At 40.0% G+C, this 14,136-nt stretch overlaps 1 protein-coding gene across 1 annotated transcript in view; it reads left to right on the top strand.

Annotated features, from left to right (window-relative positions):
* Positions 1-11,118, top strand: part of man1a1 (mannosidase, alpha, class 1A, member 1) — a 474,282-nt gene extending 463,164 nt beyond the window's left edge. The window contains exons 11-12 of the mRNA XM_072555914.1: positions 3,623-3,738; positions 9,813-11,118. Coding sequence (XP_072412015.1) covers positions 3,623-3,738; positions 9,813-9,939 — 243 coding nt within the window. The 3' untranslated portion in view covers positions 9,940-11,118. The remainder of the gene's footprint in view (positions 1-3,622; positions 3,739-9,812) is intronic.
* The last annotated feature ends 3,018 nt before the right edge of the window (positions 11,119-14,136 follow it).

Here is a 14,136-nt window from a genome sequence, read left to right as displayed (position 1 = left end):
ACAGCTTCCTCCCTCCCCTAGTCTGACCTATTCTGTGTATTCTCAGTTCTGTTTGGGGAAGTCCTTTTCATGCCGACTCATAAAATGTTTCTCAATTCTTTCCAGAGATATATTTGCACATATTATTAATTCAGCTTTTGGGGAATTTTTTATTTAAAAGCTTATTCAGGAAAAGAAAAGTGTTGCTTTACTTGGATGATATTTCTGATTTTTGATCCCAGTGCAGATGTTTATTACTTACAGGTTGGATGCTGAGTCGAGCTTTCTGTCCCATTATTACACATTGAGTCACTAAATACAGAACAGAACCTATTCCACAAGTTTAATTCTTCTGATTTCCTGCAATTGCAATTGCAATCACTGTAACGAATTTCAATGAGATTGTCAATCTGAGTGGACGGAGATTGATCTTAGTTGTCATCATCCCTGGAAAGAACTATATTTTAGCCCACATTTTTGTTCTCTAATAATCATTTTTACCTTTAAAATGAGTGTTATTTATGTGTTCACAAAGTATGAAAGTGCTAGATTTTGGTGGAACAATATTAATAAGAAAGAAGTCTCGCATAAATTCTGCCTTAGATGAATTTTTTTATGCACTAGCTTAATTAAAAAGAAGCTTCACAAAGTATTTATGGCACAGAAAATGTGCAATATAGCTCAAAATAACTCCTTTCACCTCCCTGTCTAATGTCCTCAACATATTCCTTATATTCGTTTCAACTGTTACATCTCACTGGAATAGGTGACTGAAAATCTAGCCCTGCTACACCTTAAGTAGTCACAAAATTTGAAGGTTTTGGAAGTACCTAGCATTCTTCTGTTTACCTATCTTTCACACTAAGGTTGACAGATAGCAGGACATTTTCTGTACTTAATAAGAAAGATTTTTTTTTAAATCGATTCTAACTACATATTGACCATTTTGAACCATTAACAGATGTCTACTATTTAAAACCCTAGTCCCCATATGAATTCCCTCCATATGCACATGTACTGACAGCGACAGACAAGTAAAAAGAAAGGGTGTTATGGGTGGAGGGAAAGACTGGGAAGGCGGTTCTCTTGTTCCTATCCATGCGGTTTGCTGTTGTAATTCTATGGTAAGCAGAACGCTGCTTCTCAGTCTTCCTTCTCCTGATATTTTGACCTGTTTGCAGGAGATATAGGGTGACTGGTTCCCTTTTATAAAGGTCATTGACTTATTAACTAAAAGTCACAGCTTACAACAAATGGAAAGGGCAAATAAACTGTCTACTTTCAGGTTTGAGATACTTTTCTATTGCAAAGGAAAGAGACAGCTCCGGCCTTTGTGGAATTCCAATTTCTTCATGGAAATATTCACACCTCCAGGCTGTTCAGCTACCTGGGAGCCAATCATATAGTTGGCAGTCAGAAAGCCTTTGTTAACTAGAAATTGGTCACTCAGCTACAAACCAATCAGTTAGTTGTTGCAAGCCAAAACAACATTAGTACACATCACTTGGCTTCAGGTAATCTGCAATTGACACTGTTGCCTCAACAGCGCTAGGGATCTGGGTTCGCATCCAGCTTTGGGTGAATGTCTGGCTGTGTGGAGTTTGCATGTCCTCCTGTGTCTGCATGAGTTTCCATCAGGTGCTCCAGCTTTCTCCAACAGTCCAAAGATGTGCAGGTTAGGTGGATTGGCCATGCTAAATGTGGGGTTACAGGGATAGGGTGGGAGGGCAGATCTGAGTGGGATGCTCTTTGGATGATCTGCAGGCCAAATGCACTGTATGACAAACAGCTGTATTAGCAGTATTTAGAATAAGTAACAAAATAGAAATTGCTGGATAAACTCCCAGAAAGGGATTGCATGTCCATGGTGAATAGAAGGCGACTGGAGCTCGCAAACTGCAAACTCCAAAACTGCCATAAAATGTCAGCCATGTCAACTCATCTGTGCACTTCTGCCTTCATCCTCACTTCCCTCCCACAACAACGATAGATTCCCAAGCCGCCAACATTCTCATCAAAAGGATTACAAAGCTGCCATCTCCAGCAGAATGCCATAACCTGACGCATATGCCTCTCCCCCCACCCCCCACCCCCACCTTGTCAGCCTTCCACAGGGACTGTTCCCTCCAGGACACCATAGTCCACTTCTTCTTCATTCCCAACACCTCTCCATACCCCACAGCAGCTTACCGTGCCATCGCAGAAGGTGTAATACCTGCCCATTTACTTCCTCTCTTCTCACTGTCCAAGGCCCTAGACAGCCTTCCAGGTAAAGCATCGATTTACCTGAACTGTGCTCAATGTAGGTAACCCATTTGCAGAACACCTGTGTTCTGTCAGCAAAAATGGCCCTGGGCTTCGTGATGCCTGCCACTTCAACACACTGCTGTGCTCCTGATCAACATCTCTTCTCAAACTTGCTACATTGCTTCGGTTCAAGCTGGAAGAACAGCATCTAATTTTCCACTTGGGGACCCAGAGACCTTCACTACTCAATAACTAATTCAATCATTTTCAGGCCTGAGCACCTTCTCTGATGTTCTTACCCCAACTTCCAGACACTAGATCTTATAATCACATGGGCAGCTACCATAACCTAGCCATTGTCAGCTACTAACGGTCCTCATTAGCAGCCATTGATTCTTGCAGGCTGACCTTTGCCCATTCCTTTGTCTGGTCAACTGCTTTTCTTTTCTCTGGGCTCTCTATTCCCCCTCCCCATCTTTTGCATCTATACTAACCTTTTCTTAGCCATAATCAATTCTAAAGAAGGGTCGCTAGACCTGAAGCTTTAACTCTGCTTTCTCTCCACAGATGCTGCCGAATCTGAGTTTCTTTCATTACTTCTTGTTTTTGTTTCTGATTTCCAGCATCCACAGTTCTTTGGTTGTTTTATTTAGCACAATGAGAGTTAGATTAGATTAGATTACTTTAGATTACTTACAGTGTGGAAACAGGCCCTTCAGCTCAACACGTTCACACCGACCCTCCGAAGAGCAACCCACCCAGACCCATTCTCCTACATTTACCTCTAACGCTATGGGCAATTTAGCATGGCCAATTCACCTAACCTGCACATTTTTTTTTGGACTGTGGGAGGAAACCAGAGCACCTGGAGGAAACCCACACAGACACAGGGAGAATGTGCAAACTCCACACAATTCCCGCCTGAGGTGGGAATTGAACCCAGGTCTCTGGCGCTGTGAGGCAACAGTGCTAGCCACCGTGCCACCCCCATTTTTTTTTGACAAACAGGTTATTCAATTTTAAAGGGTACAGCAATCCTTTAAAAGTCCTTCATTTTTGAAGCAGTTCTTTTCTTATTTAAGTCCACGATTAAAAATTGACAGTATTTACATATCTTCATGCCTTTAGCTGCCTTTTAAATACATTGATGGTATTCACCTGAAGTTTCCATCAGTTTGATTCCAAACAATAAATAAAATTAGTTTTGCTTTGGGAAATTTTATATGTAAACAAATGTTAACATGAAAAGTGTGGGTGTTTGCTGGGAGTTTTCAGAATATTAGAGAATCCTGAAATTGGAAACAACATTGCATCCAATATGTTGTTGTTCTTGTTTGATTGTCATAATTCAATTTTGCAAGAAATCAGCAACTAAATTGTATTCTTTGTAAATCAGGCATTGGAGAAAACTTGCAGAGTAGCCGCTGGATATTCTGGGATTCGAGATGTTTATTCCAGCCAACCAATTCATGATGATGTGCAGCAGAGTTTCTTTCTGGCAGAAACTCTAAAGTAAGTACTAAAGAAGGAGAAAACTGATTAATATAATTACGTATAAACTGTGTGGAAATACCATTTATAGTACTGATACATGTATGTGCATTGGTATCATCATAAAGCTTTACATGAGTAAGAGGGTTTATAATGTTTTGAAAAGAGCATTAGTGGGCAGGCAGCACAGTGGCTCTGTGGTTAGTGCTGCCACCCCACCGCTCCAGGGACCCATTCGATTCCTGCCTCATTCTTTCCATGTCTGCATGGGTTTCCTCTGGGTGCTCTGGTTTCCTCCCACAGATGTGCAGGTTAGGTGGATTGGCCAAGCTAAATTGCCCACAGTATCCAGGGATCTGCAGGCTAGATGGATTAGCTGTGGGAAGTGCAGGATTGCAGGGATGGGGTGGGTCTGGGTCTGGGTGGGATGCTTTTCAGGGGGTCGGTGTGGACTCAATGGAATCTATGAAGAAATGGTCTCCAGTTCTAAATTACATGCCAATTGCATTTCAATGTCAAGCAAATTTGGGCAAAAGTTATGCAAGTTATTAACAGCTAAAATGTAAAGTAATTATTCTAGCCTAATTGTGTGAACGTAAAAGCAGGAAACACCTTTCTGTATGTTATGATTAGTAATCTAACGACAATCAAACTCAGTTAAAAGTGCATTTGTATGCAACATAGAATTCTTTTGCATTTATGTATCTGGTTAAATTCTCAGATGGCCACTCGCATATGTCACACCTTCTTGAACATAATGACAGAGTCAATTAATAGAGATTGAGTATTTAATTACATTGTTAGTTTCCTAGAGAACTTTGTTATCCAGAGATTATTCACCCTCTTCAACTGGATTATAGCTTGCTCTATCCATATTATTTATTCATTAACAAGAGGGCCAAATATGTCTATTCTATCAATTTTTGAGAAACTTTCATTGCCCTGGCAGTATTTCTTGCCCACCACTAATTTCCTGAGAAGGGGAGAGTGAGCTGGCATCTTGAACTAATGCAGACCATTTGGTGTAGTAGACCCACAATGTTGTTACGCAGAGAGTTTCAGGATTTTGACCCAATGACACTGAATGAACAGTAATAATATTTCCAGGTCGGGATAGTGAGGGCCCAAAAGGAGCCTTGCAGGAGTTGCTGGTCCCATGTATCTGCTGCAGTTTCCTTCCAAGTTGTCATGGACATGGAGATAGAAGATTCTGTCTGAGAATGAGGAAGTGAATGTTTGTGAATTCAGTGCTAATCGAGCAAGCTACTTTGATCTAGGTGGTGTCAAGCTTCTTGTGGTTAGAGCTGCATCCACCGAGGCAAGTGGGAATGTTTTCTGTCACACTCCTAAATTGTGCCTTGTAGATGATGGCCATAACTTTGGGGGAGTTAGGAGGTGAGTTACTTGTTGTAGTAACTTGTTCTTGTAGCCTCTGTATTTATATGGTGAGTCCAGTTACAGTTGCGGTCGATGGTAACCCCTCCCCTCCCATGGCAGGGTGTTGATTATGGGAGGGTTCAGAAATGGCAATGCCATTTAATGTCAAGAGGTGATGATTAGATCATCTCTTGTTGGAGATGATCATTGCTTGGTATTTGTGAATGTTATATGATGTATATATTGTTATATAAATAAAATATGTAATATGTTATGCATATTAATGTAAATGTTACTTGCCATTTGTCAGTACTAGCCTGGATATTACCCAGGTCTTGTTGCATTTGAACGTAGATTGCTTCAGTATCTGAGGAGTCGTGAATAATGCTGAACATTGAACAATCTTCAGTGAACATGCCCAATTTTAATCGTATGAGGGAGGGGAGGTCATTGAGAAAGTAATTAAGTTGATTAAACAGAAGACAATACCCTGAGGAAGACTTGCAGAGATATCCTGAAACTTAGATAACGAACTTGCAACAACAATAGTTAGGGTACTGTTCAGTCCAATTCCATGAGTATGACGATGGCTATGTCAGGGTGTTGCTTCACTACTCTGTGATAAAACCCCCAGATGTTAGTAATGAAGACTTTGCTGAATCAACAGGGCTGTGTTTTCCATTGTTTGTTTAATTCCTGTTTTGAGGCTTTTCACCAGTTTGACACAATTAAGAAGCATGCTCAGCCAGTTTAGATGGTAGTTAAAAGTCAAATGTGCTGCTATGGGTCTGAAGTGGCACCGAAAGGGCAATCACGAATTAGATTAATTTTTACAACAATTGACAATCGTTATTATTAGACTTTTAATTCCAGGGCACTACCTGTGTCTCTGGGTTACTAGTCTAGCGCAGATCGAGATGATATTGTCTTTTCACTTGCCCCTATGAATACAGAAAATGAGGAAAAGTTAAATATGGTATGCAAATTTTTAATGGACCTTTGTGCAGGTATTGTATAAAGTAAATAAACATTTTTAAAAACTGCATATAAAACCAACAAAATTTGGAACATGAATACAAAATTGCAGTGGTAGTTATCTGTGGTGTCCTGAATTGAATTTTTGTTTTGACTGCAACTCCAAATGGGACGTTAAGATCTTTTTTTAGACTTAGGCAAAATTAGATAATGGTCAAATTTTGCAGTGAATAGCAAACATTATTCATTACATATTGCCCATAGTCTTGACAGATATTTGCCCTGGAACCGGCTGTGATTAGATTCCCTACAGTGTGGATACAGGCCCTTCAGCCCAACAAGTCCACACCGACCCTCCAAAGAGTAACCCACCCAGATCCATTCCCCTACCCTATATTTACCCCTGACTAATACACCTAACACTATGGGCAATTTAGCATGGCCAGTTCACCTGACCTGCATATCTTTGGACTGTGGGAGGAAACCGGAGCACCCAGAGGAAACCTACACAGACACAGGGAGAATGTGCAAACTCCACACAGACAGTGTGAATTTGAGATGGATATGGAAGGATCCCTTGGGGCTTTAGAGGGAAGTGAGGGGGTAGGTGTGGGCGCAAGCTTTGCACTTCTTGCGGTTGCAGGGGAAGGTGCCGGGAGTGGAGGTTGGGCTGGTGGGGGGTGTGGACCTGACGAGGGAGTCGCGGAGGGAGTGGTCTTTCCGGAACGCTGATAGGGGAGGGAAATATACATCGTATCATCCTTCATCATTTCCACCACCTCCAAACAGACCCCACCACCAAGGATATATTTCCCTCCCCATCACAAATTCACCTGCAACTCCACACACATCATTTACTGCATCCACTGCACCCGATGTGGCCTCCTCTACATTGGGGAGACAGGCCGCCTACTTGCGGAACGTTTCAGAGAACACCTCTGGGACACCCGCACCAACCAACCCAACCGCCCTGTGGCTGAACACTTTAACTCCCTACCCACTCCGTCAAGGACATGCAGATCTCCTCCATTGCCAGACCATGACAACACAATGCCTGTAGGAAGATCGCCTCATCTTCTGCCTAGGAACCCTCCAACCACAAGGGATGAATGCAAATTTCTCCAGCTTCCTCATTTCCCCTCCCCCCACACCCCCCACCTTATCTCAGTCCCAACCCTCGGACTCAGCACCGCCTTCTTGACCTGCAATCTTCTTCCTGACCTTTCCGCCCCCACCCCCTCTCTGGCCCATCACCCTCACCTTAACTTCCTTCCACCTATCGCATTCCAAACGCCCCTCCCCCAAGTCCCTCCTCCCTACCTTTTATCTTAGCCTGTTCGGCACACCTTCCTCATTCCTGAAGAAGGGCTTATGCCCAAAACGTCGATTCTCCTGCTCTTTGGATGCTGCCTGACCTGCTGTGTTTTTCCAGCAACACATTTTTCAGCTTGGGAGCATATTGTCAGGATGTTTCCCAGTTGTGATTTTAATCCCAAATTGACAGGGTTCCTTGGGAATCAGGATGAAGCCAGGTCAAGGGCTGATGTTGCTACGCAAAGGTTCTGTCAGAATGCACCAACGCTGTATTTAATTGTGAAAAGAAAAAGAATAAAATATTAAAGAACAAATCCCCTCATGCCTCCACAGTGTCCCCTTGGTCTATCCATGCTTAGCTTATGTCACCCCATGCTATGAATGCAACCCCATGGCTCATCATATCATTTGTGTGAGCCTATGGCCCTCTTAAGCCCCATAACAACTTAGTGCCAACTTGTACCCACCCATATCCTCCAGCCACCATCTTTGTCCTAGATCTACCATGTCAACTCACACAGTACCCGCCACATACATTCCAAAGGACCCATGCAGAAATGAAATATCAGTGCCCATTGCAAATGCCACTGTATTAAAAGAAAAATGACTCATAAAAACCTATTTCCTGCATTTATATCCCTTCAACTTCCTAATGCCTTGTAACAACAAACATTTCATTCAAGTGCACAATCCTTTGTAACAAAAACATTGGAATTCATAGTCTTGTTTCAAAGAATCTTTTACCACTTAGAGCTGTCAGTCAAATCATTCAGTAGCAAACACCTTACCATGTTAATGACTGAAACCAGTTATGTATCTGTAATCTAGCAATGGAAACCGTCAGGTTTAAATCAACCAACAAAGTTAAGGGGCTAGCAAACTTTTTTTTAAACAATTCTCCTACATTTTCAAGATTTAAAAACTACTACTTAAATACCTTGACCGCTCCCTTTGGCAGTTTTTCTTGACCGTTCCAATAACCTTCACAATTCTGAGAGGTTGGGTAATTTTATGCACGTTCATCCAAATCCTTAGCAATCTCAAAGAGCTCCAAAGGGCGCACGATCTTCCCCAAAAGTGTCCCAGGATGATCTCGAAAAGGGTACAGACCTCATTTAATGTTGCGTTACTTAATATTGTCATTTTATCAGTGACAGATTTTTAAAAATTTTGCATCACCATTTTCATTTTAGATTCATTTGCAAGCTTTGTCAGCATCTATCACCATTGAAATTCAGTGTTTACACACTTCGTGCTGTTTGGGCATGTGGCCTTGCCTCCCCCTTGGACATGGTTCCTAGTTGCTCCACCCAACTTTGTCTCCTGCATATCCCAGCCTCATCTCATCTACACACACACACACATTCATAATTGAGCCCTATTTTTACCTTTAGGGTCCAGGCTTGGTCTTCCCATCGCTGCCGGCTGTTTTTCAAGGTCCTTGCTTCTCCTGAGTTTGAATTCAAACTTAGGTTCTGGACTCCATCCAGTGGTAGACATTAGTCATTGCAGGTAGTCTTCGGCTTCCAACATCAGCCTCTGCGACGAAGTGGTCTGGTTAACCTAACAGTATTGTAGAATATTACATACTTGGTTGACATTCTAGCATTTGTTTTAATTTATCAGCTATTTAATTTACCAATTTGGCAATTTAGCAATGTAAAATACAGGAACTATTGTATTTTAATTTAGAGAGTACAGGTTTAATGTTTTTTTCCTCTCTGCTCAGGAAGGTCTGATGGAACCTAACTTCAGTTTTAACATTGATTCCTGTGGGCATTACATCTTCACTTAACATCTCCTCACTTTTTCATGATTTTTAGGAATGTGACCCCAATTTTAAAATGAATGCACCTTACTGCTTCAAAAGGGGACTCTGGATTGAATTGAATCCACAAGTTCAGACCTGCCACTACCAGGTCAAATCTGTGCACTTCGCCTAGGCTTCTAAAACCTCACCGAACTGAAGAAGTTGCTGATTCTTTATGGGCAGCTGCCTCCATGAAAAGTACATGTGGGAACTAAGCCATCCCCATTCCCATGCCTGTAAAAATGGCAGGTCCCATATTGAGAGCTGAAAATTTTGAAAATCTATGCTGTGGTTTATCTTCTGTCACCACCCCAACTGCTGTCATTGTCTCCAAGTGTAAACAATGTACACTTTCTTCCCAGTAAAGTAATCTGAGTCTCCCACAATTTCCAATGATCAAACCACCCAGGCTTACGGTAAACATCACCCCTCTCATTTCATCTTAAACTAAAGACACGGCCCCAAAACTTAACAGCATTACTTAATAATTGTAATAACATTGAGCTTGTGTGTAACTGCTACAAATCAATTTTTATCTGTATTCCCATGCTCGCAGAATCATATATATTCAGTGCAATAATTTTATTTTTGTATTACCTTTCTTGTTGATTCCCTTCAGGTATCTTTATTTGATGTTCTCTGACGATGACCTCCTTCCACTGGAACACTGGATCTTCAATAGTGAAGCTCATCCATTGCCAATTATTCGCAAAGATAGCCAAGCTGTTGAGAATAAAACAGAGTAGCGCAAATGTTTTGGACCTTGGAATAGTGTACATCTAATTATTCATTATTTTAATTCAAATGTGCGTGCTATAGAAGAAGGCAAAATAAATTGTAATATGCAACATGCATGCTGCCGTAAAATTAATATGAGGCTGCAGGAAATGGACTGCAACAACCTTAACCACCTCTGTGAGGAGATGTTTGCTTTGAGCTGCGATTTTTGCCATGTTGCAAAAAAGCCATAATTAATTGAATATCCAGAGATTTATTTACAAGAAACATTTTCTTTTCCTTGCGTTTATTCTTAAGCCACATTATATATAATATATATATATATGAAAAGAGACTTTCTTTGTGAGGTCACTTCTGTTTCTTTTTCATTGAATGCTATGAATTGAGAACTTAGCATTACTGCTCTAATACATTTCTTTCTATTTTATATGGCGCTGATGAATATCATTGCGCTAGGTAGATAGAACATTATCTTTTTTGATTTGTAATAATTTCTTTGAGATCTGAAGATAAGGAAATCAAATATGCTGTAAGAAATGATAGTAATGTATTATTGAAATTCCAAATTGAAGGCGTGGAATAGACCCAAAAGACAAATATTGCACTTGACATAGATCTTCTGAAATGAGTCAGGTATTCAATATGTGAATCAATTTCAACTCTTCTGTATTTTATGATTTATTTTCTACACTTGATATTTTTGTGTATTTCTTCTGCAAATTAAAACATTCCCTTTATACATAGGTCTCTAATGTTGTAAATTGTTTGTGTCTACTTCAACAAAAATAAAACAATATTTTTATGTACGTTTTCTAAAATGATGAATATAAAATGTGCGGGGATAGATGCATTATCTAAAGAATTGGTATTTTAATTATTGTACAATTTTCAGCCATTGTGGCAGAATGTTTAAAATGTTTACTTTTTTTTTCTTCTGACATTTGCTGTGCAGATAAAATCCCGCCAATGAAAATATGGCTGGTTGACAGGGATTTAAGATCATTAATCATCTTGAGTCTGACTCAAAACACAGTTGAAATTTTTTGGCAGTTGCTGTTGGCATTCTGTGTGTGATTTGAGAATGTCTGATATCAGTTTATACATACTCTGTGATCACAATTCTCGAAGATGGTTTGTACATTCCTTACTGGACACATTCTATAAAAAATAAAACTGATGAAGAAACATTTTATTGTGGTTTTATACTGTTACAGGATAAACTTGTAAGCAAATGCATTTAAAACTCTGAAGAGAAAAATATTAGGGGCGTTAGATATTGCTATATAGTATATATAGTTATAAATATGATACATGCATAATTGTAAGTAACAACTAGGTTTATACAAAGCTTTTAACGTAGAAAAGAATTCTTGGGTGCTGCCTAGTGGTTTATGATAGGAAAAATGGATTCTAGATCAAAGGTTATATTAAAGAAAAATGTACAAAAACTTGGTGAAAGAAGTGGATTTTAAGGAGTGTAGTCAAGAAAGAAAACTATTGAGGTTTGTTTAGCTCAGTTGGCTGGATGGCTGCTTTTCAATGCAGAGTAATACGAACAACACATGTTCATGAAGGTCCCAACTTCTCAACCTCTTAGAAGATGGTGACTTTCTAGCTTATTGTATATACAGAGGCTGGGTTTGTCAGCCTATTCAAGGCTGAGGTCAACATATTTTTAATCAGTAAGAGAATCAAGGGTTGTGGGTAATAGACAGGAATTTGGAGTTGAGGATTATCAGATCATCCATAATTTTATGAAATGACAGAGCAGACTGGATGTATTGAACGACCTACCTTTACCTTATGGTCTTATGTAGTGAATACCATTGTTGGACTTCATTAATACTGGTATAGAGGAAAAAGCAGGGAGGTTACTCTGAACTTGTAAAGAACACTAGTTTAACCTCAACTGGGATATGGTTGTAGTTCTTTGTGACACTTTAAGGAGGTGTACACATTGGAGTGAGTGCAGAAAAGGTTCATCAGAACTTTTCCCGGGGATGGTAATGTAGATAGAATGAAATAATTGAGACTGTTTTCTTGGAGAGGAGAAGGATAGGTGATCTAATGAAAGTTTTCAAAATCATAAGGGGCAAGTTTGAGATCCCAAACTTACTGTTGCTGTTTGTAAAAGTATTGAGAACTAGAAGACACAGATTGAAAGTGTTTTGCAAACGAGCCAAATGCCAGCTGGAGAAGAATTCTTTCATACAGCAAGAAGTTGTGGAATGTACTCTGGAAATGTGAGGGAGGCAGGTTCAAGAGGGCGGGTCAGTGTGGACTTGTTGGGCCGAAGGGCCTGTAATCTAATCTAAAAAGATGGGTATTTAAATAGAAACAATGTGCAAGGTTATGGGGGAAAGGCAGGAAGTTGGTATTAATCCGCAATGGTTAGAACAAGTGGGCTGAATGGCCTCTCCTGTATTTCTGTAATTGTCTAATTCATTGTTAGAATATAAGTTGTGTTTATGTTTTTTTCTAACTTTATATAATAAAAATTTTATTGGTTTGTTCAAAACCACTTAAACTTGTGATTCGAGAATTAGAATTAGCTTTATTGTCTTGTATACTCACACGTATAAAGTGAAATGTTTATAAGTCACCACTTACACTGACATCTTAATTACCTAGGTACAGGTTCTTAAGTACACATTCTTAGGGGGAAAAGTTAGAAAAATGAAGAAATTTTTAAAATCCAGCAATAAGTTAGCTACTTGGATAAGGAATGGCTCAAAGGTAGAAGACAGACGGTGGTGATGGAGGGTTGCTTTTTGGACTGGAGGCCTGTGACCACATTGTGTAGTGGATAACGAAGAAGGTTACCTCAGATGGGCAAGGAGTGTTCGATGAAGTTTAAATTAAATTATTATGAGATGCTGCATTTTATAAAGGCAAATCAGAGCAGGACTTACACGCTTAACGGTAAGGTCCTCAGGAGTGTTGCTGATCAAATAGACCTTAAGAGTGTAAGTTCATAGTTCTTTGAAAGTGGAGTCGCATTTGGATAGGATAGTGAAGAAGGCATTTGGTATGCTTGCCTTTATTGGACAGAGCGTTGAGTATAGAAGTTGGGAGGCCACATTGTGCCTATATAGGATATTACTTCAGCTACATTTGGAGCTGATTCTGGTGCAATTCTGGTCTCCCTCCTATAGGAAAGATGTTGTGAAACTTGAAAGGGTTCAGAAAAGATGTTGGAGGGTTTGAGCTATAGGAAGAGGCTGAATAGCCTGGGCCTATTTTTCCCCTGGAGCATTGGAGGCTGAGGAGTGAACTTATCGAGGTTTATAAAATTGTGGGCATGGATAAGGTAAATAAGTAAGGTCTTTTCCCTGGGCTGGGGGAGGAGTCCAAGATTAGTGGGCTAGGTTTAAGGTGAGAAGGGAAAGATATAAAAGGGACCTGGGGGGCAACTTTTCCACACAGAGGGTGTTGTCAGTCTGGATTGAGCGGCTAGAAGAAATGGTGGAGGTTGGTACAATTACAGCATTTAAAACTCATCTGGATAGATATATGAATAGAATATGTTTAGAGGGATATGGGCCAAATGTTGAAAAACGTGATTAGATTTATCAGCATGGACAAATTGGACCAAAGGGTCTGTATCTCTGCTATGCAGCTCTATAAATCTACATGAGAAAAATGGAGAAATAAGCATTCAGAATAAGTTCTTCCAACCCAGATCATGCCAGACTTCATCTCGCCACGCTGAGACCAGGAGTCTGCTGGCTTTCACCTGGGTGTAACATGCTGTCCGAGGACAAAAGACAAAGCGACAAAGGAAGAAAATGTAAAAAGACACAGAAAACAAAGGTATGGATGGCATAGATAAATTCCATCTCAGGAGTCTTACTCAGCTGCCATTTTGAAATGACTCTTTGAGTTTCATTCACTTTGTTTACTTTAACTAAAACAGTTACTAGTGCAGGAACACAGTCTTATCATGGATCAAAGCGCATCTGTTATCCACTTGCAATAGAAAGAAGGTGGTGTTTGCTTAGTTGAAAGTAAACATTGAAACAGTCCACACATTTTTCTTTCACCTGAAGCAGTATAAAATGTATTTTGATGAAAAAATTGTCAGAGTTTCTTGCAACACCCAAAAGAATTGAGAGAGGCTATTGTAGAATCTGCAGGTGACCATACTTAATGCTTAATTTGTGATAAAATGTTGGCTCAAAAAGCATGTTGATGCTTTACAAATC

This window comes from Chiloscyllium punctatum, chromosome 3 (assembly GCF_047496795.1).
Source record: "Chiloscyllium punctatum isolate Juve2018m chromosome 3, sChiPun1.3, whole genome shotgun sequence".
Lineage (NCBI taxonomy): Eukaryota > Metazoa > Chordata > Chondrichthyes > Orectolobiformes > Hemiscylliidae > Chiloscyllium > Chiloscyllium punctatum.
This window is presented reverse-complemented; position numbering and strand designations above follow the sequence as displayed.